The sequence below is a fragment of the Oncorhynchus kisutch genome, linkage group LG13 (assembly GCF_002021735.2).
Source record: "Oncorhynchus kisutch isolate 150728-3 linkage group LG13, Okis_V2, whole genome shotgun sequence".
In the NCBI taxonomy this organism is placed as follows: domain Eukaryota; kingdom Metazoa; phylum Chordata; class Actinopteri; order Salmoniformes; family Salmonidae; genus Oncorhynchus; species Oncorhynchus kisutch.
In genome coordinates, this window is record NC_034186.2 from 38,485,451 (window position 1) to 38,512,433 (window position 26,983).

The following is a 26,983-nucleotide window of genomic DNA, read 5'->3' on the forward strand; positions in this document are numbered from 1 at the left end:
AAATGTGTACATAATACGACACCTAAACCAGTCTATATGAACAGGGGTAAATTGTATGAGCTCCTTGTTTGAGCTGTCAGGGCAAACCGCCTTGCTTTTACAGGATACTTAGAAAAAGTCATTTCTTCTGTCTGTTAGTTGAAATACCTGGACTCTGCATGTCCCCATTACGCAGTTTATATGTGGCTCATAAGTGAAAACTTGCCCTAAACCTCAGAATACGTGAACACACACTAGTTTTCATAAGTACTGGGCTTTAATTGATCTGTTTTTTTCAATGTTTCATTCTACATTTAAACAAAGAAAGAAGTGATGTTGCTTGTGAGGAAAAACAACAAAGCACCGCATCTTCAGCAAATGGCACAAAGTCTTTGGCCGGCTCTAAAGTTTAATGAGGTGTGTTTGTCAGGGACATTTTTAGCACAGTAGGGAAGCCACTTTTGGCTCCAAAAGAAAATTGGTTTGATCAGAATTAACAACCTGGTCATTTGTGTGTATCTAGTTAGGTTGTCAAAGGTTTGAACAGAATAGCGTGTTGGCTAACATAGCTCTCCTCAGAAATGAACCAACAGGGAATACTTGACATTGTTCTGAAATTATTTGGCATCCATTGAAGTTAAACTGACTGTGCTTGTAATTTAGGGAACAAAGTTGATCATGGAAACGAAACCAAAAAACCCCAGATTGGGTCCCTTTGCCAGCCAAATGGTGGAAGGTTGCAAGCAGGAGTAGTGCTGTAGTAAATCTAATCGTGGGCGTCCGGAATACAGGACCCGTCTGTAACGACTCTGTGGCTCTGCCCTCACCTCGCTCATCTGATCCATCAGAGGGGGCATTGGCTAAGCGCTTTGGCTTGCACTGCTGAAGCCTGGCAGTGACCAGAGGATGGCAGCAGGTGGCACAGTTGGGCCAGCTGCCACCTCCCATGGACTGAAGCCTGGGAGAAAGGTCCTGGGACTGGGGATGGAGGGAGGATGGATGGAGAAGCAGAGAGGGGAAAGGATGGATGGTCAGGCTGGAGGAGGCATGTTTGGAGGTGAAAGAGGAACAGGGATGGTGGTGAGGTGAGATCTGGCAGAGACATAGCAGAGACTGTAGCTCATCTTATGGTCCAGTCAGAGCCCAACAAACATAGTAGAAACTCAACTCGGCACACTAGCAGGCTACTCATTCAGTATTATCAGATTTAGAGATTTATAAAGGAACATTTGGGGATAAGGGCTAGACAAAAATAAAATGAATAGTCTGGAGGACTAGGGGTTAATATCAGAATGAGCTTTGGGCTGCCATGTGGCAGAGGGCAGATGAACAGATGAACAACAGAGTCAAAGGTGAGTAGACAGGTGGGAGGTATGGAGTCCCATCAGTTTTATAGGGCAGTATGATGCATGCAGTGTTGAAATTACACAATGACTGATGGGGGAGCCCTAAAAATAGAGGGCTGGATTAACATTCATATTTTAGACCCTAAAAGGGGTAAGGGTTAAGTGCCTGAATTTCACCACAGCATCTTGAAGCCTTATGAGGTGTCAAAGGAACGCAGATGATGGCATTGTGTGCCCCATGGAATGAAAAACATGCATTGTCCTCACACTTGTATACATTAATAATGTACAAAAGGTATGACACAAATAATATTACAGTAGTAGGCTACTATCATTTGTGTTACTGTGTTATGTGATGTTGTATTTTTTTCCTGATTGGATGACTGTCTCCAGAAAGGGAAGTGGGTGGGGTGCTTTAAGAGTCTCGCGCAAAAACAGCCCTCACATCATATAGTCGTCCCCAGGCAGCAAAGCGCAAGAGCACACATGCTTTTGGGACGAGCGAACATCACAGAGCACGAAGTTGGACCAAACCGGACTCTTGTAAAGGATAAAGACTTGTCACCTCTCAAGAACTCAGGTTTGTTAACACTATTAGCCTACAGTTTTGAAAAACATTAGACGTGACATTGTTTTTGATGGGCTGTCATAGGTTTTGAGGCGCATGTGAAAGTAGTTATGTCAATCTGCGTTTTCGAAGTGACTTTGGAAATACTGTAGTAATGTGGAAAATATATGTAAGGCACAGAGGCTTTTAAATACATTGCATGTCAATAAGCAGGGGCGTCATTTCAGCTAAACCTGCGGTCTGGTGTTGTGTCAAATTGAAGCTCATTTATTGCATTTTTTCACAATTTAAAAACTAAAATGCAATTTGGAGAACTGCAAAAAACAAGCAAAATTGACTCCAGCCATTATCACCTTGTTGCTGTAGCTTCGTTCGCCTCAGTCAAATAGGGGATTTACCATTCTCCAAACATGTCATACAAGAATTAGCTGCTACGCACTAGCACAGCACCATGATTAAAACTCGAGTTTAGTTTAATGTCATTGTTAAACCAAACGGCAGTTACCTAGCCAAAGCCATCTACAGATGTAGGATCTTAATTTTGTTTTGGAGAATATTCCTGCGAAGCAGGAAATGCAAACTTGTAATGTAATTGAGTTTTAGAAAGGCTTGTAAAGTTTGTAATTTCAAACTTGATTTGCCCTAACGAAATTGTTTAATTATAATTCACATTTCCTGTTTCTGCATGATTATTTTCCTGCTGTAGCAAACTAATCCTACATCTGTATTACAGCCAACTTTACCTTTGCACTGTTTTGAGAAAGAAAAAAAGTGCTGTTCCTTGCGGCTGCATCCATTGAACGAGCCTAACCTCCTGCTCTCAGGAGTCCGCATGGTCCTAAAGTCAGTATCAATACCGCTGAACTGCATTTGCCTTTAAACTGGATTTGAATAATTTTAGTAGCCCATTTTAAATTGTTGGTGTTGAGCTAGGTTATGGCGACCGCCACACCTTGCCATACCCAATTGAGGCCCCTGTCAATAAGTGTCCCTGTATTGTAAAAGATATTTGATCAGTATTTTACAGTAGTGTAGACTTCACAGCCATATAGTCAGCTGTTTAGCTCTACCAAACTAATGCAAACATAAAGTATGTTCTGCTGAGTTGCCTCAATGTCTTTCTCAATAGTGTATATAGTTGACTACAGAATATATAAATTCAACAAATGCTAAGACATAACCCAGCTAGTACATTTGGTTCCTTGGAAGTTGTGGGAATGCATGTTTTTGGTTTCACATTGGTTGTGGGAACAAAGCCATACTTTTCCTGAATGGTAAAAACCTCTGAGAACAGATTTGAAAATGTGTCCTTTTCTGGGAACATGTATTTTTAGGTTGCAGGGAGGTTCTGAGAACGTTTTACTCTGGTTCCTTGAAAGTTTTCCTGGGAGGTCTTATTAACGCTCTGAAAAGGGAATTTACTTATTGTTTCAATGAAACTTTTAATAATCCTGCTAGCTTATTTTTGGTTAACTTTTTTAAAACTCCAAGCACAGATAGGACACATGGAAATTAATTTCCTTAGACATTAATCATGCAAACTCTTATTTTGTATTGTGACATGGCATCAGTGAGATTCAAACCTATTATCTTCTGTCCACTGTGCCACCAGGATGAAGCTAGTGTGACACACACAAATATTTATGGTCATATTTTTGTCTTTATTTTGTTTTTATGGAGCCACCCCTTGGTTAATTTTCTCGGTCTCCCAGGCATTTGCGTTGAAGGTAATGTATATGGTTACCACCACTAGGGGGAGCTGTGACAATGGGGAGCGTTAAGTGGGATCGTGAGGTCTTGGATGTTTCTTCTATCTTGGAGAATGCCTGATAGTGAACACTGCTAACTTTTTTCCGACTCATCATTCAACCCTGTTAATTCAGGTATGTAATGTGCATAAGTACAATATGACTCACAAAATATTAAGATGGCATGCTTAACTACATAGTCCATGAGTTTGATGTTTGAAGGTAATTGAAAGGAGTTTCAACCGAGTGAAAAAAATGGTATTTTCCCCATTATAGGTAATGGAGGTATGCTAGGTTGGTAATGGTTTACATGTAAGCAAAGGGAACAAGATGGCATCCAAACTGTTTGTACTTTTGCAAACAATCTTGCTATTTGATTTATTTTCTATGAACAAAGTCACAGTTTACTTCAGGTAATATGTACATATGCAATGTGATGATAGAATGTGTTGAAAGTGTTTATTGTTAAGAAAATAGCATTTAACAGTTTGCTAACTTTATGTTACCCGAATTTAGATTTGCTAAGCACTAGCTAGCTCTAGGCTATTGGGTTTCAGCTATTGTTAGCTCACGTGTTGATGATTTAGAATGTAATGTTTCTAGCATTGTTTAGCACAGGCCTCCAGTCATTTGTAGCTTTATGGGATTTGACACTGCTAGTACTGTGCTCTCTATATAATGTAATGTAGCCTTTTATGGTACAATTGGATTGTTTTACATGAAATAGCTGAATACTATACTGATTTATTAGCCTCAGGTTATCTGCACGATTCATAAGTGAAAGGTAAAATGTGAATGTGTAGATGTATGGAGGTAGCTTTTTGAATTTGAGATGTTTATTTTGATACTCAATATGGAATGTGAAAAGACTTAATACTACAATGCAGTTGTAATGTGTACTTGACAAACAGAACAGAAAGATACAAAAAAAAACGACATTTAAAAAATCTTGGAGAATGCCTGCTACTGAAAACTACTAACCTCTCATCTTTCCACCCTGTTGATTCAAGTCTCTGCTGACCACGTCTGTCCGAGTCGTGTAACAGATTTTCAGGCTTGTCTGGGATTGGCGCCACCTGCTGGAGGTATCTGATCCATAGATTTATGAACCAAAGACAGCATGACGCTTGACCAGAGCGAGAGGGCTACAAGTGGGCGACTCATGAAAGGGGATCCTGACCGAGAGGAGTGCAGCACTATGTACCTTAAGTGTTTGGAAGCGTGCATCATGTCCAATGACAAAAAGGGTCTGGGCCATTAAGAAAAGGTTGCTTACACTGCCATCTCATTTAAGTTTTCCAGTTGAAAGTCTTGATGTGGTAGCAGAGCTAGACCCAGCTAAGCTAAACAAGTCTAATGAGGAAGGTTGTTTTGACAGTGTGTGAATTCATGTGTTGCAAGACCCTGCTTGAGCTACAGGATAGGGGTATGGCTCAGTTACTGTTTTATAAAGGATGCTATTGACGAGGTTGTCCAAGGATGTGAAGGTAGTCCAGTGACCAGATATATCCGCTAATGTAGCTACTGCTGATACTGAAATACAAGAGTCTGAGTATCAGTGGATTTTGACCAGTTATAAGGAGCTAGGCAGAATACAGTGGAGTTAAGTAACACCTGGCACACCCACACCAGACAAACCACCTACTGTAAAGGAACTTAGCAGCTTGTCTAAAATCCTGAGCACAGACCATGCAGCACACCTCACAGCTGATGGCATGGTCGCCATCAGAGACCTACCATATCTGCAGCACAAGATGTGGTGGTGGTGGGGTGGGGTGGGGGTGTCAAATAGGTGACAACACTTCTGACATTAGTTACAACAGCATATGTAAACAAATAAGAGGGGTTAACATTAAAACACAGTAAAGCTGAAATCATCACAGGCATCTTCTGCATCATCAAACCAGAACTTTAAAGACATGCTAATAAATAAGAATGAAAGGATTGTTGTTGAGCTGAAACATTTGTTTCGGTCTCACTTAGGAGAAAAGAGCAGCACGTCGAGGTAAGGATGGACCGCCTGGGCAACGTTGATCCAGACCTGTCAATACAGGTGCCGTTCCTGGTTAGTCTCATGACACTAGAGCAGCCGTTCCCAAACTAGGTGAGGCCGCCTGATATGAAAATGGGGTCGTGGCAGAATTAAGACCCCTCCTCTCTTATTACCCTATCAGATAAAGCATTACTGAGGCATGCAATCAAAATAACAAGCAATGAAAGTGAGAGACAGGGTAGTTTGGGCCAAACCTTCCGTCACAAGACGACCCACCCACAGTGCCCAGCTTGAAGTGGGTGAAGTCAAAGTTCTCCAGTGGAATGGACTAAAGCACCCTTGGGAGACTGATCGACACGTTAGCCAGTCCGCCTGTCTTAGTCTGCCTCAACTTTGACTTGCCTTCACTCTCCACACTGATGCCTCTGACAAGGGGCTTGCTGCTACCAAGAAACTGATGCATGAATGGGGAATACTACGCATTGACAATGGTCTCCTGTCCCGGAGAACCAGTCAAAGTCATGAGCTAGTCTTACCAGGCCTGTACAAGCAAATGGTCTTGAAACATCATGTTAATGATGACATGGTTCATGTTGGAAGAGCGACATTGGCGCTGTATCAGGCAAAAGAAGCCAGTCACACATGTACGAGCACCAACTGGCAATATCACCCACAAGTTCACCACTAGAGCTAGTCTCTATTGACTACATGCATCTGGAGGCCAGCAAAGGTGGCTTTGCTTACATCCAGGTAGTCATCCAGGTAGTCACCATTTCACAAGATTCGCACAAGCGTATCCGACCAAGAACAAATCCGGAAGAACAGTAGCTGAAATGATATTCAATGACTTGATCCAAAGGTTCCACTCCTAGTTTTACACCACGATCAAAGTTGAGAGTTTGAAAACAAGTTCTTCAAAACACTGCAGCAAATGACTGGAGTGGTTCACTCAAGGACATCTCCCTATCACCCTCAGGGCAACTCGGCTGAAATATTCGATAGGACCCTACTTCAGATGCTGAGAACGCACACCGGCTACAGTCCTTGTACGAAACCTAAGTGAGAGAGGTGGTCCTGGAAAGTTGAGGTCATACTGAGAAAAAAAAATATATGTAGTTAAAGAGCAATGTGTAATCCAGTGTACAAACTCTGTCCAAAGATGGGTGGGAACAAGACCTGTATCTTCCACCGCAATCTCCTGCACCTAGTCAACGACTTACCTGCAGACCCACTGCCGCAGCCTGCACAGACAAACCCACCTAAAGAGAAAAGGAAGAGCTGACCCAAAACAATGATACAAGACTCGGATGACGAAAGCACAGGAGCACATGCCTGGCTGATAATACCTGTAAGCCAAGAACAGACAATCTATGATACTCTGAGGAACCCAGCATGTGTAGGACCCACACAAGACGCTGTACCTACCAGAGTTATTGCACCTGAAAGAGAAATCCAAAGACCAGAAGAGTCGGAAGGAGGAGAACAAGAAGAGGAATACTTACCCACTGAACCAGCACGGTCAGACACAGAGATGGATATGGACGAAGAATACCTGTACGAAGAACACCTGTGCAAGAGGAAAGACCCCTAGTAAACCCCCCACTAGTTGACGCAGGTTGGACAGGCTAGGAGGCCCACACGTGAGAGAAGGCCTGCACAGATGCTTCTTAGCACACGCTAGGTCAGCCATCCTTCCAGCCACACACCGCAATCAACACTGTAGAGGTTTTTGGGGTGCCACCTATGACAGTCTGGGGAATTCCAACTTTTGACATTCCACAGCCTTACCAAACACTACCCTACCCCACACTAGTGCCTTACTGTATTAATAGGAAATAATTTAAAGTGAAGCACTTATACATACCAAAGAAATGTAAATAAGGGTTAAATGTCAGGAGCAATTTTCTTTTTGTCAGGGAGTGTTAGGCACACAGTTTTGCCGTTTTATTTATTTTTTGGCACCATCCCTTTAATTTTCTAGGTCTCCCAGGTATTTGCGTTGAAGGTAATGTATATGGTTACCACCACTAGTGGGAGCTGTGATGTCAATGGGGAGTGTTAGTGGGATCGTGAGGTCTTGGATGTTTCTTCAGTCTTGGAAAATGCCTGATACTGAACACTAACGTTCTCTCTTATCATTCAGGAATGTAAATGTGTAAAAGTACAATATGAGTCCTGAAATATTGAGATATCATGGTTAACTACATAGTCCAAGATTTTGGAGATGTTTGAAGGGAGTTTTAATTGGGTTAACTGGTTTGTATTTTCCTCGTTAAGCAATGGTTGCTAATGGTTTACATGCAAGCAAAGGCAACAAGATGGTGTCTGAAATGTTTGACTTTTTCAACGATGTTTTTAGCTCCTATTTGTTTTCTTTTCTATGAACAAAGGCTCTGTTTACTTCAGGTAATATTTGTACATATGCAATGTGTCGATAGAATGTGTTTGTATTAGCATTCAAAATATCATTTAACAGTTCGCTAACTTTATTCTAACCAAATGTAGCTTTGCTAAGCACTAGCTAGCTCTACCCTATTGTGTTGCAGCAATTGTGAGCTTGAATATTGATAGTTTAGAATGTAATGTTTCTAACATTGTTTAGCACAGGGCTCCAGTGATTTGTAGCGTTATGGGAATTGACACTGCTAGTACAGTGAGCTCTATATAATGTGATGTAGCCTTTTCTGGTACAACTTGGTTTGACATTCCAAATAGCTTTTGTTGGTATATGCTGAATGCTACACTGATTGAATAGCCTCAGGTTATATTCACTATTCATTTGACCATTAGTGAAAGGTAAAATGTGAATTTGTAGATGTAGATGTATGGAGATGGCTTTTTGAATTTGAGACCTTTATTTTGATACCCAATATGGAATGTGAAAATACTTTAACACTACAATGCAGTTGTAATGTATATGTGATGATTTATTTCGACAAAAAAAATGAACAAAAGAGAACTGATACTGAACACTAACTTTTCTCAGTCTCATCATTCCAGGCATGTAACACTTAGCATGCCATGTTTGTTTACACATACAAAGCTGTTCATTTTAGTCTATTCAAACAGACCCCATTTCAAAGTAAACAAGCACTCATTAAGATCAGGAGTGGTCAATTAGTGGGCGCGGCCGGATCAACGGCATCAATGTAACAGTATAACTTTAGTACGTCCCATCGCCGGGCTCGAACCAGGGACCCTCTGCACACAGACAAACAGTCACCTACGAAGCATTGTCACCCATCGCTCCACAAAAGCCATGGCCCTTGCAGAGCAAGGGGAACCACTACTTCAAGGTCTCAAAGTGAGTGACGTCACTGATTGAAACGCTATTAGCGCGCACCACTGCTAACTCGCTAGCCATTTCACTTCGGTTACATGTAAACAAGCATGACATACTAAGTGTTACATGCCTCGGACTGAGACGTGATCAGCGGTTAATAGACTTGAATTAACAGGGTGTTGTATGCAAAATAACCATAGAACGACCACATTCTCACCAATCTCTAAGAAACATATGGTTCTCAGAACGATATGTGCTAGCTGGGAATTAGCTAATTATAGTACCTTTGCCAAAGTGCAGCAATAAAATGTTTCTGTGAATGCTCTGACTGAAGCAGAATATTGGGAATACTGTTTTGGCACAATATTATTCAGCAATTTTTTTTTTACTGTCAGTTATGATTTATGATACTAATGTGCAATTGTTTACATTGCTTTTAAGATTTAGTTTTTTTTTCATTATGTGAAAAGGCATTTGTATGCTTTCCTGGACCATAACAAAACTATATATCATTGTTTTGTGTCAAGGTGATCAAACATTTAATATCACTCATGTCATGAGCCTGATGAGATAATAGTAGTTAGAGGGATCTATTTTGGATTTTAAACACAGGGTATAATCCCATCAGAAGCTACAGGGAACACACTTAATCTGAATTCCAATGTCCAGCCATGCTACTCTCAGAGAGGCCATATTTCTGCTATACATCATCTAACAAGAATATAATGAAACTTGACTGATCGGGAACAGTGAGTGCACTCACAGAAAATACAGTTTTCAAACAAATCAAGGTGAACCATGGAATAACCTACAGCCTCCTATATGAGGTGGACCAAATACCAAAGTGCCATGAAATTGTATGACAGTGAGTGTGTTCGTGTAACAGTTCCTATGTATGATGTGCATACGGTCTATTTTGGTTTGAAAGGAGACTGGTATCTAAGCAATGTCATCGAATAAGCAAGGGAAAAAACATTTGTAATATTTACTGAAGGAAGAATACTGGAAGTGTAACAGGTGTCCGTGTGATGCTAACAGCTTAGCTTCCTCCAGTGATCCTCTGCTTTGCAAAACATGTGACTGCCTTCCTTGACAACGTGTAAACCGATTTTGAGACATACAAATGGTGTGAGTGCACTCAACAGCTTTCAGTTCAGTTCCAACCGCAATGTCCCAGTCAAATGTCCCTCTATAGAATAGAGGACGATGATCATTGTAAAAGCGGTAGATGACAAAGTCGTTTGTAGAAGATGGCAGTTGGCACTGGTGCCTTGCCGGGAGTACAAAACCGGTCAAGATTCTCTGTTCACAAACGTCATAGGTAAAATATGTCCCACTTCCCTTCTTGTTCTTATCTTTGGTAGTACATGAATTGTAGACCGTATCCAACGTAATCGTACGCCGTTTCGTGGTGGTTGCCATCTGCTTTACAGAGACGATAATGCCTGTGCAGTAGTGCTCTGGAGCAGTGCGAGTTAATATCTTTGGCTGTGATGGAAAATAAATTGCCTTCAAGACAATTACTTGAATAATTCTATGGATATTTTTTGGGGCACGAGGTTGAAAATGAAATGGTCTTTTTAGGCTGGCTCGACTTCAGCTAAACTGCAATACTGAAAGTGTCCTGAGCACAGTGGAAAGTGTGCTTCTTGACTGGAACCCTGGGGCCTTGCTCCCAACTCATACATGACTGGAACCCTGGGGCCTTGCTCCCAACTCATACATGACTGGAACCCTGGGGCCTTGCTCCCAACTCATACATGACTGGAACCCTGGGGCCTTGCTCCCAACTCATACATGACTGGAACCCTGGGGCCTTGCTCCCAACTCATACATGACTGGAACCCTGGGGCCTTGCTCCCAACTCGTACATGACTGGAACCCTGGGGCCTTGCTCCCAACTCGTACATGACTGGAACCCTGGGGCCTTGCTCCCAACTCGTACATGACTGGAACCCTGGGGCCTTGCTCCCAACTCATACATGACTGGAACCCTGGGGCCTTGCTCCCAACTCATACATGACTGGAACCCTGGGGCCTTGCTCCCAACTCATACAATTACTGTAAAGAAGTCAAACAAGCGAGGGCTACATTAGCGGGATTAAATAATAATAATAATAAACATTTAATTAGCATTTGTTTTTGATATTTCTATTCTAACCCCCAATGGTGCATTAAAAATCACCCACCTCTTTAACTATTAGGTGTGTGTGTGATTGGTTAGACGCAGTCAACGACCACAATTTTAAAACTGACAATCAGACTAAATCAGTGATCTTCAACCTTTCCTTACCCAGGGACCCCCTCCCGGGAAAACCGGCCACCCATCATACTTAAATACTTTTTTATTTTTAACATGTTTTGTCTTATCAGGTGAATGATAATGGCAAGGAGACATAATCAACATTTTAAAATTAATAGATTTGGTCAATAGTTTTTCATTATTTTGTAAACTCTAAAATACATTTCTAGGCTAAGTCTAAACACATTTTCGCTAAGAGTACTTGTTTAGCCGGTTAAATTAAAAATACACTCATAATATGACCTGGCCTCTACAATTACCCGACCTCAACCCAATTGAGGTGGTTTGGGATGAGTTGGACCGCAGCGTGATTAATTGTTCAGCAGTCTTATGGCTTGGAGGTAGAAGCTGTGAGGAGCCTTTTGGACCTAGACTAGGTGCTCCGGTACCGCTTCCCGTACGGTAGCAGGGAACAGTCTATAACTTGGGTGACTGGAGTCTCTGACAATTTTATGGGCTTTCCTCTGACACCGCCTATTATATAGGTCCTGGATGGCAGGAAGCTTGGCCCCAGTGATGTACTGGGCCGTACGCACTTCCCTCTGTAGAGCATTACAGTCAGATGCCAAGCAGTTGCCATACCCGGCGGTGATGCAACCGGTCAGGATGCTCTCTGGTAAAGCTGTAGTACCTTTTGAGGATCTGAGGACCCATGCCAAATCTTTTCAGTCTCCTGAGGGGGGAAAAGGTTTTGTTGTGCCCTCTTCACGACAGTCTTGTTATGTTTGGACCATGATAGTTTGTGGGTGATGTGGACACCAAAGAACTTCAAACTTTTGACCCGCTCCACTACAGCCCAGTCGATGTTACAGCAGGGCCAACGGTCACACACACACACACACACACACACACACACACACACAGGGAAGAGCAATGGGCTATCACCGCTGTGCATACAGAACGGACATCTATTGCCTCCTCGACACCTGGAGTCAGAGCAATTTGAGCTTAGGAAATCTGTGCTGTTTGTGAGAGACCTAAGGGCCTCCTCTGAATTGTGTTGCATTGTATTACCATCCTCCTCGGTTTGATTTTCTGCCGAAGATCTCTCTTCAAATATTCATCGTCCCTATATTCTGGAGCCATTTGATAATTGACACTGGGCCGGGTTTTATGATCTACTCTCTTCATCTGAGAGTGTGGAGCACTATTAAAGATAGCCCTTTAGCCTCCCACACCGAGCCAGACCTCCAGTATTAAACCGGTCTTTGTGTGGTGGCCAACTGCCTACTTGGACTAGAATCTGCTGACTGTTAAGGGTTCTTCTGTTAAGCTCTCCCTTTCTTCTCTAAATGTGTTAGGTCTGCTTTTCTTTGATAGATATGATTCTGAGGCTTGAGGATTTCCCCCTAGCCCAGCGATCAGTTTTACTGACTGACTTTACCAACGTCATGCATCCATGTCTTTGTGGGGACAAACTCTTTATTGCTTAATCCATTCTTCAGGGCTCAATTTATACCTTCGAATGTGAATGGGATCTGGACAATCAGCATGTCCTGTATATGTGGAGCCCAGCTATCAGCTTGACTGGAGAATCTGTGTTTTTAGTTCTCAACTGCCCTTTCATTTAATCTAAAAGACAGACTTAACATTGTGGCCAGAGATAAGAAAAGAGGGCGTGGACTATCCGGTCCCAATCTGTCAGCATGTCTTCACAGACTGAAATGTATTGTATCCTTAAAGTTTCTCTAACCTTTCTGACCTTTTGTACATTTTCAGTAAAGTTTTGACTTTGCTGACTCTTTGCCTTGGTGCTCTTCGGAGCGTGTAATGTAATGCGTTGATGTTCCGTGATCTGGCACGGGCCCCGATGGTCCGCTGTGGGGACAGTCAGAATACTCAGAACAGAGGAAAGTGCTGTCCTCTGACTTTGGGACTGCTGACATCTCCATATTCCTGCCACCCGCTCCCTCCCAGATCCCTCTGATTGATGTTCGTCTGCCTGGCTGACTATCGTGCGCGTTTCTCCATGAATACAGACATGAATCACAGGGATTAGCATTCCGCTCTTCCTATCTCTCCCTGCCTCCGTCCACCTCTTTCTCAGTGGGGTCTCAGTTCCTTACACGCGTCTGGCAGTTCGGCTGACAGTGGGGGGTCTGGGATGAGTGGCTGTGGGCCCCGCCAGAGCGAGCCCTGTCGGACGCTGCCTCACTCACTGCCACTTCGGATGGCCCTCGTCTCGCTGAATATTTCATGGTGTGATTTGGGATGTAAATTAAAGATGTGTTTTCAGGTGGGTTTGACCAGACTGAGTGATATTCTCTGTGACTGGTGGGGGGAGTGGCTGTTCTAAGGCTGCCCTTCACCTTGGCAGTCTCGTAGGGACACAGGGTTGCATTGATGGTCTTTTCTTGGTGTTGTTGTTCTTTGAGACAGTCCTGTTCTGCTTTTTCACAGGGAAATGTAGATAAATATAAAGTGAGAGAAAGGACCCCACGAAAGTGTGTGTGTACTGTGTTTGTACCAATGAGAGATTTCTAAATGGGTACTGCCTACATCCCACCCTCTGAGAGGAGGCTGTTTTCTCTGTCAGTATTGAGGGACACTGAAGACTGATATTACTCATCAGCAGCATGGGCTCTTTTATAGAAGGCCACAGCCTCCCTGCGGTGCGACACACACACACTGACGGCTCAGACAATCAGGAAAATTACACTAACATCCTGGAGTGGAAGCAGCCGTTCTAAACTAGAGGAGGATCCTCTCCCCAGCTAGGTTGAAGTGTGCTGCTTTCCTCTCTTACCAGGTGACCCTTTGTCTAGCACAACACCAGCCCAGCAGGGCATATGTTCATGTTCTAATACATTTGTCTCATAACTGATTCAAACACTAATAGGAATTTGAACTGACTGATCACGTCAGTGCTTCAAATATTCTGCATGATGCGTCTGTGGGATAAGAGTGGGCTTTGTAAAAGGAAACGCTGAGCCATTGTGCTCCTGTCTAGAGCAGATTTGTCCTCCCTATGCCTGTCATGCATCACGGTGATAAATGTGTTTCAGGGAAGCCATGGACAATTCCTAATCTCCAAAGGACACAGTTTCATCAGGTCTGAATGGCCTATACTTCAAACTTACGAGTGGCGAATGGAAGAAAAGTACATTTTTATATATGTAAATTGACATGCCTGGAGAATGTATGAATATACAATTCATCTCGCTTTAGTTTTTAGTTGCTACAATGTTTTTTTGTTTGTTTATGCCCCGGCACCACCACCTCAACATACACACTGCAAAAAAAGAGTTTGGTACTCTTCTCATTAAAGTGGCAGGCTGACTAGAAGGTGATGGCAGGGCTTAACAGGCACTTCAAGATGGAACAGCTGTATGTTTATCTGCTTAACTTGATCTCAATTACAGCAGTGTTTTCGGCCTGCATCATTAAGTACAGCGTCCGTGAGAGACCAGGGCCATGGCCTGAGAGGAATCCTAAGTGTAAATGGAAATGCCACTTTGCCAATTTTTGTCTTGTGTTGTCTCTTAAAGTCCCCTTGAACAGAGGTGGGTGAGGGTGTAGTGTTTTGTATATAGACTGGTGGTTACTGGCGCTGTGAGGCCTGGATGCGGTTGAAATTTAGTTGGTTCTGTTGTTGGGAGCCCAAGGTGACCTGGTGCTATACCGCTTTTCTGTCAGAATTAGAGTCCCCTTCATGCTGTGATGAATGGAAAAGGACAAACACTAGTATATCTAGACATGGCTCAAATCAAAGAAGAACGTTAATAAGTGCCATGATGGATAGCATCAATAGGATCTCCCATGGACCATAGAGTCTGGCCTCTTCTGTATAGTATTAGCGTATGTTTTTCATGCAAACAACCTGAGGTTTGTTGACTGACTCCTCTACCCTTTTCTCAATTCCACTTTTATCTTTATAAACACTGAATTGGAAAGTGTTTATTTAATTCCCTGTAGTCCTGTGAGACTGGAGGACGTTAGGATTTTTGCAGGAGGGGGCTCCATCTCTCTTTTTATCTCTCTGTCACTCACTCTTTCTCTCACTCGCTCTCTGTACCCTGTCTCTTTATCTTTCCCTTTGTTTCTCTCTTTATTTTTTCTCTTTACTTTGCTCTCGCTTTCTGTACCCTCCCCCTCTCTCGTCAACTTTAATTACTATTACAGAAAGGACTCAGACTAGCCATAAATAATGACAAATCAAGCCTTTTATTGTTTCCCTCTTCCTGCTGAGCCAAGTGAAGAATGTATTTAGGGGTTGCAGTTAGACGGGGCTTGATAATACAGTAATGGTGTTGGACTTAATGAAAAGATATTGCCCTGTCACGTTACTGCAGGTTGTGTGTGTGTGTGCGCCTGTGTGCACACTTAGAGAGCATGGAAAGGGCAGAGCGGGGGCTGGTAAGGTAAATGAATGTCATTTATCTATTTCTTCATTTACTCTGATGAGCTCTGTCACCATCGGTGTGACCAATGGTTGTGTGCAGGCGCACCCGGGGGGGGTGTGTGTGTGTGTGTGTGTGTGTGTTCTATGAAGAGTGATGAGGCCTGTGTCCCCTCTGCACCTCTCAGAGGACTCGTTCCAGCAGCAGGGCTGAGAGGAAGTGTCCTCATGGAGTAATGGAGCGGGCTGGTGAGCCTGATGGAGGGTGATGGTTGGAGGGATGGCTAACGAGGAAGAAAATAAGCGGAGCAATCTCCCTGCTTCCTTCCCACTGACTGACTGACACTGCACTCACTGAGTGACTGTACACACTCAGCCCACTGGACACAGACGTCAGTCTATTTTTGATTTACATTTGGTTGAGTCGTCAACTAACAGCAATTAAACGTTTAATCAACACAAATTCACCATGCCATTGGATTTAGGTTAAAAGTTGGTTGAAAGGGGCCTCTCGAGTGGCGCAGCGGTCTAAAGCACTGTGCTTGAGGTGTCACTACAGCCCCAGGTTTGATCCCAGGCTGTGTCACAGCTGGCCGTGACCGGGGGGACCACAAGAGGCAGCGCACAATTGGCCCGTCGTCCGGGTTCGGGGAGGGTTTGGTCGGCCGGGATTTCCATGTCCCATCGCGCTCTAGCGAATTCTTGTGGTGGGCCGGGCGCCTGCAAGCTGACTTCGGTCGCCAGCTGGACGGTGTTTCCTCACACATTGGTACGGCTGGCTTCCGGGTTAAACAAGCAGTGTGACTTGGCAGGGTCGTGTTTCGCAGGACGCATGGCTCTCGACCTTCGCCTCTCCTGAGTCCATACAGGAGTTGCAGCGATGGAACAAGACTGTAACTACCAGGTGGGGAGAAAAAGGGGTAAAAAGTACACAATAATAAATTTTTCAAATCCAATCAGTTTTCCACTGATCCCAACATGTATGCATGGCACTCAAGGGTACAGAAAGCACCTCCTCCAAACAGCTAGGCTGCCCACAACAGCTGAAACAGAACAGTACCTAGTCAATTGCTTTGTCCTAGTTTTTTTTTCAGGCCCAGAATCTGGAGGCCACGCACTGCAAGCCTGTGTATGTGGCCGAGACTGCCAAATATCAGAGCCACCAGCTTGCACCTACACCCAAGACTGTCCAAGCGCCACGAGGAGCTGGTATTTAAGCAGCTTCTAGGCAAAGGACTGCACCATGTAGCCGTCCAATGAGCAGCCCACTTCCAGAAGGAGCTCCGCCCCCTGGCCTTCCCCCACAACAACAAAATCTGGTGTATTTGGCCCACAGGACAACACATCATCAAACCAGCTTCCACTTACACAAGAATGTTTATGCATGTGTGCTGTTGGTGAGACTACTTGTTTCACCTCGCTGGCTATCAGGTTGACAAGGCGGTCATGTCTAGCAATGTACAAATCCTTTTATGAACAGCAGCCATACACAACATGGGCAATGGACTCATGTAGAATACAAAATGGGGCAGGGTGCCAGAGTGCTAGATTATATTATGTTGGTAAAACTTGCAGCCTCTACTTAACAGTAAAAGTGAGAATGTCCTCACCAACGGCAGCATTCTGGCACATGGAATGGGAGATGGGGTGGTCAGCACAGTCTAGAGCAGCAGTTTCCCCTGCAGCCTCAGGCCAATCCAGTGTTGCAGTTGCTGCATCCATCTGATACCAAGGAGTGTTGTCCTGGATGAGATGTTCCACCATGGGTGACAGAAGGCTACACACACTTTGACTGACAGCCACAGAACAATTATTTCCCTTAACGCCTCAGTGAAAGAGAGAGTGGTTAGAGCTTTGTGATATCCTCTTTCTAGCACATGATCAAGGTCAGTTCTAACGAGTTTGGGATTTTACAAAGCTACTAGATATCAGAAACGTAAATTTGGATAGTGCTAGGTCTCTCTGTACACTTGCCAAATTTAAAATGTAACCCTGTAAACGTTAAATTCCAAGTAAAATCAATAGTTTGGGGGTTAGGGAATGACCTTTTAAAGAACAGTGCAACTCCAGTTAAAGTTTCCTATGATTGAATCCATAGCCACTGTTTGTGTGGAGGTGAGTCTGCTCACTGGAACATGTGACAGGTGATTAGTTAAATGTTTGTCTCAGGGTGATTTCGGGCCTATTGAACAGCAGCCAGTTTCATAAGTACTCTGTCTCTGTCACACACAGAGACCCACAGGCACAAAGCAAGGAGCCACAGGTACTGCAGGGAGATGTACTTCCTGTCCCGTTGTCATTCCCCAAGGGGGGACATTCTCAGCCAGCAGTCAGTCTGTTATGCCTTTTTTACTTACTTTACTACTTTCTCTTTCTACTTCTCTACTTCCTTTTTCTATTCTGGACTTGTGTCAGGAAATAATTGAGATGCCTCAATTGTGTGTATGTGTGTGTTTGGCTTATGTGCACGTGTGATGAATCCCCATGCCGAGGGACATGTGTGGCTCTGAAGCAGCAGATGGACAGTCTCACAGCTAGTCAGGCTGATCTGCATGCCTGTACTGTGTTGTGATGTAATAGTTGTGTGTGTGTGTCCTGTGGTGCGCTGCCATCTGTCTCTGGTCTCTGTGCCATGCTGGGCAGGCACTGGTCAGTGGAGAGGGAACCACTACTGCTGGGCAGCACTATCTCCCACAGTCAGAGGGAGACGTCACCTTGCAAGGTTTCCAGCTCAAACACGCACACATACACGGGTCCCGCCGTTTCCGAGACCCGGTACTTTTTGTTATTTTAATGAACAAAAATAAATAAAATTGGTTTCCACATTTAAATTTTCCACAACCAACAACACGAGGAATCAACAGCAAAATCAGAGAACCCCATAGTGGAATAGTTGACTTATTCAATTGTTCAGCCTGTCGCAGTCTATGCTACAAAATTATATTCCTCTCGAGGCACATTCAAATTGCGAGTGCTGCACAGGGGGAGAGAAATGCGAGCCCAGTCATTGTAGCCTAACATTCTTAATGCAGTCGCGGAAAAACACACCAGTGCATTCTAGCAACCAAACCGTTATGAAACGTTTATTCAAACAAAAAAGTCTCACATAGCAAATTAGCGAAACATTTTTTTGTTGACCAAATTCCACACTCATTAACCCCCGTCCAAATGCCTCACTTTGGTCTTATTTTTCGTGCACAGATTTTGGGCAGAGTAAGCCCTCTTGCTTAGCCTCTTCCTCTCTGATTATATTCACAGTACATGATCCCTGGTTGGCTGAGTGCCAGTGGATCGTTTTTTTTGTGGGCATTCAAGTCATCAGTGTTACTATAACAAGTAACAAGATAAGTGATCTAGCTAATGATGAATGCAGATGGGCAACCCTCAGCCTATTTATTTATAGCCACTATGCTGAATCAGCCTGATAATATTGACCAATATGTTATATGGGGAAATTTTTTATTTTAGATGTATGTGCGCACCCCTGAACAAGGGACCCCCACCTCCCAAATGAACCACTACACACGCACGCAATCAAATTTAGCCCCTTCTCAATTTATATTAAAGTACCCTCACTCCTGTTCTCAATTTTAGTGCTTTAATGAAAGACCATCATACTCAGTGTGTAACATGCATGTAGCCAGTCCTTACATCTGGTGAGGCAGCCATCCAGAGTCAGTAGGGAGCTGTGTGTCAGGAGTGGAGACTACTGGGGAGCTGTGGGTTAGGAGTGGAGACCACTGGGGAGCTGGGGATTGAATAACACTGATAGAATAGCACACCATCTCCGGCTCAGAGGTCGAGAGGAGAGAGAGGAAGTGAGAGAGCGAGTCTACAGTGTAGACTAGTATTAGCACAGGTGACAATGTACAATGACACATACATTTTTTCTAGATACAGTAGTGTGTCAGCGTTATGTGTGAAGCACCTTGTCAAGGACGGCTTGCTAGGGGAGAGGTAGAAGATGCCAAAAAACTGTACTCCAACCTGGCTCTGTCCAACCTCTCTGTGTGCCAAATTACCTCTCTTTCCACTGAATGGGGCCATTGTGCAGGGGTTTGTGGGAATGGTCTGGTAATGGCCTGGTGTACTGTACCCCTGATTTGAAACCTGATCCAGCTGTCCTGGAGATGTGATTTTATATAATTAATGAGAAACCATTTGATTCCACATGATTTTTTTTTTTTCATTGAGCAAAAAAACAACTGCTGAAACAGTGCGCTGATGTACGAATGTGACATTTGCGACATCAACGTTTACAAGAGTGTATTCATTATGGTTAATGCTCTTCTAATACCACTGTAATCAAGCAGTGTAACACTCGCTACAGCAGCTGGGAAATGTCAGAATGTAATTGTTACTTATTGACCCTAGTCTAACAATGGGAGTATTTAGTGGAGTTTGCAGGGTTTTAAAGTTATCTGTCGTGGATATGGTCTAACGAAGTTCTTTGGTCAAGCATTAACCATATAATTTTAAGCCCCATAACAATCATAAATAATGGATACAACATTATGTTAGTCAGTTGTGATAATGGGAATGATGACTGTTGTGTTTTCCATGTGCTTTCAGGTTGTGTGAGGGGAGGAAGTTGTGAAGTCACGCGGAGGAGAAGCAGTTACTGTTGGGTTTACAGACCCGGAGTAAGGCTTGGCTCGGTACACCAGAAGGAACCAAGCCTTCTTTCAGAGGTCCTCTTCTTCCACACAGTCATACCCTACCAGTGACTGTGCAAATCCATTCACAGACGGACACAGAACTTAACAAAATCTCTTGTACCCTATATTTGAAAGGCGTTTTCAATCCTAAAAGTACACTATCGGAAGACTGCATGGTGAAAGTGTTACCTTGTTAGACACCCACAGGGCTATAGACAGAGGCTCTACTTATCAAACCCACTCACTGTCCCTACCCTGGAGAAAAAGGCTTATTTCGCATCTAACGCTAGCATCTAACGCTAGCCCGAAGTGCTGCGTGTTGCTTTCACATTCAGCGCCATTGATCCACTGACCGCCCTGTAATTTGATTAGCATTCTAGCCTCTCTTGTTTAAAAAAAAAACACACACAGGCAACCCTCCAAATGACACACTGTTTTCACAAATATTATTGGCCCTGTTGATCATGAGGCACATGCTGCTGTCAGCTCATGCAATCACCATCCACTACAAACAACACCTGGGTACGAGGGTCCCATCTGCACACTATTAGCCCCCATTGAGAGAACTGGAGAGTACTACTACACTTCCCTGTGTTGTACTGCTATGTTTATTCACTCTGGCAGGTGCTAGTGTCATGTCCTATTTGTCCGGGCGGCTGTCTGTGTGAATGGATACGACAGGGTTATGATGAACACGTGCTGTTGTCGTCTTCTACTGCCTACGGTTGGGTCACTGTGAGGGGAAGAGATCCTAGGTCTGATCATACTGTTTGTCTATCACCCTGTCAGAAGGGATCAAGACCAAATCTCTCTTGAAGTAGACACTTCATCTCAAAGAGACTAACATCTCAAAGGATAAACAAAGGCTGACTAGAACACATCAGTCTGTCCAACAGTCTGTCTGGTTGTACCCCCAACTGTGGCCCACCTCTTGCCCGCTCCCCCCACCATCCAGTCTGTGTGTAAGTTCTGCCGACGGACTGCTTGGAGGATGAGCGATGTCCCCACCCTGGACTATGAGCTGCTGCTGTCCCCTGGGCCCTCCCTCCCTGGGCCCCCCAGCAGCCCTGCTCTGGTGGGGGGCGACGCGGAGCAGAGGACGGCCTTTGCCTTCGTGGGGCTCCTCATGCTCTTCCTTGTCTTCCTGCTGGTGCGCTGCTTCCGCATCCTGCTGGACCCCTACAGCCGCATGCCATCCTCCTCCTGGACCGAACACAAGGAGGGCGTAGAGAGGGGGCAGTTTGACTACGCCCTGGTCTAGACCTGGGTCGTGTTCATTAGGCACCAAACGGAAGAAAGGGGACTGAAACAGGGAGGGACTACCCGAACTTGTCCAAAAAGAAAATGTTGTTTTCATTTTCCGTTGCACAACGTTTCGCTACGGTGTGCCCTAATGAAAACGACCCCGGTAGTGTCTAAAGGGGGCAGTTTGACTGGCCCTCTGGTAGAAACAGAGACCACAGTTGTCAAGACCGGATCCCTCAACACCCAGACCAAGACCTTTGACTACATGCTGCTGCAGAGACCGAGGAAAGATGAGCCGTTTTGACTATATGCTGCCATCAAGGCCCACACCAAAACCAGACCACACGGATTGCTTGAGACCCAGACTATTACCAAGACTAGACCATTTGAGACCTAGACTTGCAACTCAGAGCCAGAGGTAGAAAGGGGTTGTATGTACTGCACTGCTGCCTTAATTTGCTGCATTCCCCTCACAACACTTCCTCCTCATCTTTTAGTCCCTGTAGATTGGCTAATATGCAGGGGAGTGCTGTCAAAGCCATTACAAACACAATGGGATTTCAAACAAGATCCTTCCATATGAAACGTATAGGCTATATCAGAGGAGCTTTCAATATTTACATCACACCTGTTTCTGTACTTCCCAGTTTATGATTTGTTACAGTATATTTGACAGTCGTGACCTTTTTTAAATATTGATTGTCCTCTGACAAATGATCAATTGTATTTTTCCCTCATAGATTTCCGACTGGGTTGAGATATTACAACTGTGTTGAGATGCATCCGCTCTTTTAAGAATCCAGACTGGTGATTTGTCTTCAAAGGAACATTAGTAGTGTGTTTTGTGTTGGTATAACTGAAACAAAGCCATATCTATAATATATATGTACACATACATACATGTTGTTTGGTTGCCCTGTTAGCTTTAACCACCTTGCCAAGCTTAGTGAAAACATGCACTCTACAACTGCGACTTTTAGACCAGAAATGCTTTATTTTTGTATTCCAACTAAAGTTTGGACGGAGTCTCCTTTTGCTAATATTTCCTGTGTTTTCTCTGATTTGTAGCACTCTCAATTTTGTCTTTGGTCTGTGATTCTTGAGCTAGCCTAGCTACACAACGAAACATGATATTCTTCCATATATGAAGCACGGCAGCAATTTTTCAACTCGCCTCTACTTGGCGATATTTTCTTTGGTCTCGATTTGGAAGAAACTCTTATAAATGTCTGTGTTCAGTTGCAGGTGGTACTCCGAAAAACAGAAAATTCAGAAAAATATTACATCCACTTTTTCCACCGCATGAGGTTTCTCGCCATGTTAGCTGCCGCACATCTCGCATTTCCCAACATCTTTGCTGGAACTAGTCAATGCGCTTCACACAGTACGACCAAAACAAAGATCTACACACATGCAAGAGGCATTTCTCACTCAGAGCCATAGCTACAATATTTTTGAATTTGAATTTAATTTATTTTTAACTCATTCGGGGTCTCAACTTACTGTTGAGTTAGAATAGTAGAATACACAAGGCAATTTCTAAACTTGGTTGTGCTTCAGAAGTTTTACTTATCTGTCCCTCAATTAGCCCATGTCAGTTAACATGGTTTAAATTTCTAAATTAGTCTTGCTAGTTATCTTATCATGGCCGAATTACCATGCCTTGGGACCCTGACCTCCAGGGGGAGCCATTAGATTTTGTTAGTCACTCTCACCCAGATATCATGTTAACATGGCGAAATGTGTAGAATTGCAGGGAATTAGATGTAAAACTGTAAGAACAACAATCTTATTTGTTTACCTTTTTTTTTTTTATAAAATATTTGTTCTGCTAACAGATCCCTCTACATAATAAATTATAGTTTTTAAACCCAGCGCTGAGTTAATGTGTAGCGGCTAATTGTATACTGTATGTGAATGAAGCTACAGCAACCAATGTGATGTCTGGGGTCATTTTTACTTGTTTTTGCTGTTCTCGAAATAGCATTTTAGTTTAAAAATGCAGTAAATGAGCTTCAACGTTGTTAAACCCAGAGCAGACAGCTTTGCTTGCGTTTTAAGATTTATAAGTAGATATTTTTCACAACTGCTTTGTTTTTGCAACGCAGGGTTTAATTTTGTGAAATAAACATGTTTTTTTCTTCAATTTGTGTTTCCAGTGTGGGAGTGTATTCCTCTTCCGTAAAATCAATAAAGCATTTCACCACATTACTCCACTTTTAATCACTTTAACGAAGCACCAATGGGACATTTACAGGGCAGGAAAATGAAACTCCAAGACAATCCTTTAAAAATATAACCCACAATACTTTTATTGCCATTTATGTCACTGACAAAAGTTCACAAAATAATGAGAATCATCCAAATTTGATAGATTGCAAATGTGTACCCAATAGATGATAAATCTTGGGTGGATGGATTTTGTCCCAGCATAAAATAAAGAGTTTTGAAAATGGGAAAATACTAGTTTGTGAGGGATGTTCAGTTTTGCCCCAGATAGAGTAATGGTTTAATGATTCTTATTGAAACCATCAGCTGGTTTCTGAGAGATCTATAGGTGTAGAGTCTGCATTCTCTACACTTCCCCCCCCCCCCTAAAAACCTCTGAAGATCTAACATTTGAGTTCTTTACTCCCTCAAATTCAAATCAGCATTGACCAATTGGGCGTTGATAACAGTTCAAGGTTCAAGGTTGCCGCTGAAGCTGAGATACAGTATGCACACGCACATTCTTTCCTTAACATAGTGGCAAATAAAATAACAAACCAGATACAAAGTTCCCATGTTAAATGTTTTATGCATAAATATAGCCCAGGCTGTGTGAACAGTGCAGTAACCTTGCATGTTCAGAGAGCAAAATCATAGTTGAGCACCAGAGATCGGTCACTAAACAAGAGACACTCACTGCCAGTGTGAGATAGATGGCCACGTTGAGTTTGCGTTGATCCTATAAGCTTGTAACAGTGTCAACTTCACAATACTGAGACATACTGTAGAGTGAGAATGTTACCGTAGCTGTGTGTTTTGGTCACTGACACTCAATTTAGCCTGGTCCAAGATCTGTTTGTGCCGTCTTGCCAACACCTATGGTCCGTTGCACAAACTTATGGAGTACCAGGCTGCTGGAACTCTGCACCCACTAACCGACGGCATTATGAGCACAGAGACTACAGTATGAGCTGAGTAGGACAATGACAGGTAAACAGTGGTACTTAATTAAGGCCATGTTCTAATCTACTGCATGATCTCAAAATGGATGCCACTTTAGGATTCGATTTGATCTTTTTTTTCTTTCTGAGCAGAACAAAAGTCACCAGCACTTTAAGGACTTCAACCTTGGGTTTACAATAAGTATTTGGTTTGGGCAGCCTTGACGCTTTTTTAAAAACAACAACAAAAAACATCTACATTTCACTTAAAAATATACAATTACATTTTCAAGAAGCAAGTTCGATAATATTGGTTCTCAGCATTAAGACATTACGAAAGACAGACAAACACAAAACAACAAAAAAAACTAGTAAAAATGTCACTTTTTTTTCCGCAATCAAGATTCAAGACCGCAATCTTTTTTTGTACAGCGTAAGAGGGAAGTATTTAGCACCTTTTTCTCGTTGAGAGAAAAAAAAACAAAGTATGCCCTGATGGATGCTTGTTTTCAGTAAGGTTCAGAGTTCACCTGTGTGTGTGTGTGTTGTATATGTGTGTGCATTTATGTGTTCTGTAAAAATCCCAAACGTTAACTGTCTGTTTGCAGTAGCGTTGTCATGTACCATTGAGGTCGTTACAGTATCTTTCATCCCCAGCTATGTTTCTCTATGGGCAGCAGATGGTTCAGCCATCCAAGAGTTCTCACTGCCAGTCAGAATGTCAACTCTCAGAAAAGCTGAATCCCTCAGGACCTGTTTGCTGGATTTTGAAGCAAATCTCCCTGATTAAATTCAATGAGCAGTTTCAGTGCATGATAATAAAACTGCAGTACAATGTCCTGGCAGCCTATTGGAGAGAGGACCTAAGGCTCGAGGTAGACGTTGCCCCTAACCACAGAGCTAGGATCAGATTATCCTACCTCAATCCTAACCTCAACCATTTAGGAGATAAAACAAGATCTGAACCTGGAACAGTGATTAGGGGCGACTTCTACCTCTGTCTCTGGACATGGCTCATGCTGAGGGACAGTGTGGCCCTCTCCTGGCCTGCGGAGGCATTACAACAGCGCTAATGTATGGTGAGTGGAGGAGATGAGTGAGAAGAATTGAGGTAACAGAACACCGGCCGGTAGCACACGGCATCACACCAGAGAGTCCCTGCTTACCACTGCTTTACATGAAAGCATGATTATAAACAGTATAAAGCTGGTGTTTTACTCCTAGAATTGATACTATGCATGATGACCAACTCTCCATTACATTAGTGTTAAACCTGACATGTTGCGTAAATGTTGCAGTCCTTCTTGTGAACATTTTTTTAACACTACAATACATTAACTGACACGCTAGAATACTGAGTAGGGTGAAGCATGACCTCTAACCCCAGTTTTGTGATTTCACAGAGATTACAGACAGGCGAGGGACTGCTTGGACCACCATTCACCAACACACACCCCTATTTGTCTCCTAGCAAATCAGTGGTTCTTACATTTCCACTTCACCATTAGAAGATTGTCCTGCACGAACTCAACAGTAAAACACTTCTCCTTTATAACACTTTCTTTACCATTTCAAACAGGTTCTGCTTTTTGTGCATCTCCTTCCATTTCCACTTATCCCAGTGCTTCATGGATTCCCGTCAGCCATTTTGTGTGTAAAATCTAAAATGGCAGGGGTTTGTGGTCCAAACACGGCATACCTTTCTGTAATCTCCTCCACTCCTCCAAGTGGAATAGGAGGGGTGGGTCGGGGGGAGGGGGGGGGGGGAAGAAGAACATTGACAATTAAAAAGTGGTTGGGCTGGTTGACTCAGTCTTTCAAAGCCCCCTACCCCGATTGGTTGGGGATGGTCCTGGGGTTAAGGTCAAGGGTCAGAGGGGTCATTATAAAGTCAGTCCAGGGGCTGAAAGGGAAGAAAGTAGGGAGCCTAGGGAGGGTTGGAGTGCTTGCAGCTCAGTGCAGGTGGATGTGCAGCTTGATGCGCAGGGCGTCTCCTATCTCTCCCAGCAGGTAGTCGCTGTCGTGTTCCTCCTCCAGCTGTCGGAGGCGCCGCGGCCCGAACAGGGGCAGACTAGCGATCTCCAGGCGGTAGGAGCCAGGGGGAGGCGACTTCCTGCCCAACCTCAGCACGCTCTTCCCGTCGCGGCGCTCCAGCAGGCGAAAGTGCTCGCCCTGGTTGCCGTGGGTGATGACGTAGCGCACATGGTGCTCCAGGGGCTCCAGGGCCGGCAGCAGCTCCAGCAGGGGCTCCTTGTTGAGCAGCGAGGCCAGGCTCAGGTTCATGGGGATGGACTCCTGGGTGTCCACGCTGGCCATGCTCACCTCCTGGAGAGACGAGGGAGGAGAGGGTCAGCACATAGCGACATAACAACA

The 26,983-nt window shown here is 43.7% G+C and overlaps 2 protein-coding genes across 4 annotated transcripts in view; one reads left to right on the top strand and one right to left on the bottom strand.

Annotated features, from left to right (window-relative positions):
• The first annotated feature begins 1,792 nt into the window (after positions 1–1,792).
• On the top strand, positions 1,793–23,661 carry LOC109902451 (cortexin-1-like). The gene is given in 3 exon segments (XM_020498805.2): positions 1,793–1,905; positions 20,131–21,283; positions 21,286–23,661. Coding segments are annotated over 2 exon segments (261 nt in total). The 5' UTR covers positions 1,793–1,905; positions 20,131–21,214; the 3' UTR covers positions 21,478–23,661.
• LOC109902959 (fibrillin-2) overlaps positions 23,660–26,983 on the bottom strand; it is a 116,388-nt gene continuing 113,064 nt past the window's right edge. For all 3 annotated transcript variants that reach the window (XM_031786185.1, XM_031786188.1, XM_031786187.1), the window contains exon 64: positions 23,660–26,935. In XM_031786185.1, the coding sequence (XP_031642045.1) occupies positions 26,564–26,935 (372 nt within the window). In that variant the 3' untranslated portion in view covers positions 23,660–26,563. The remainder of the gene's footprint in view (positions 26,936–26,983) is intronic.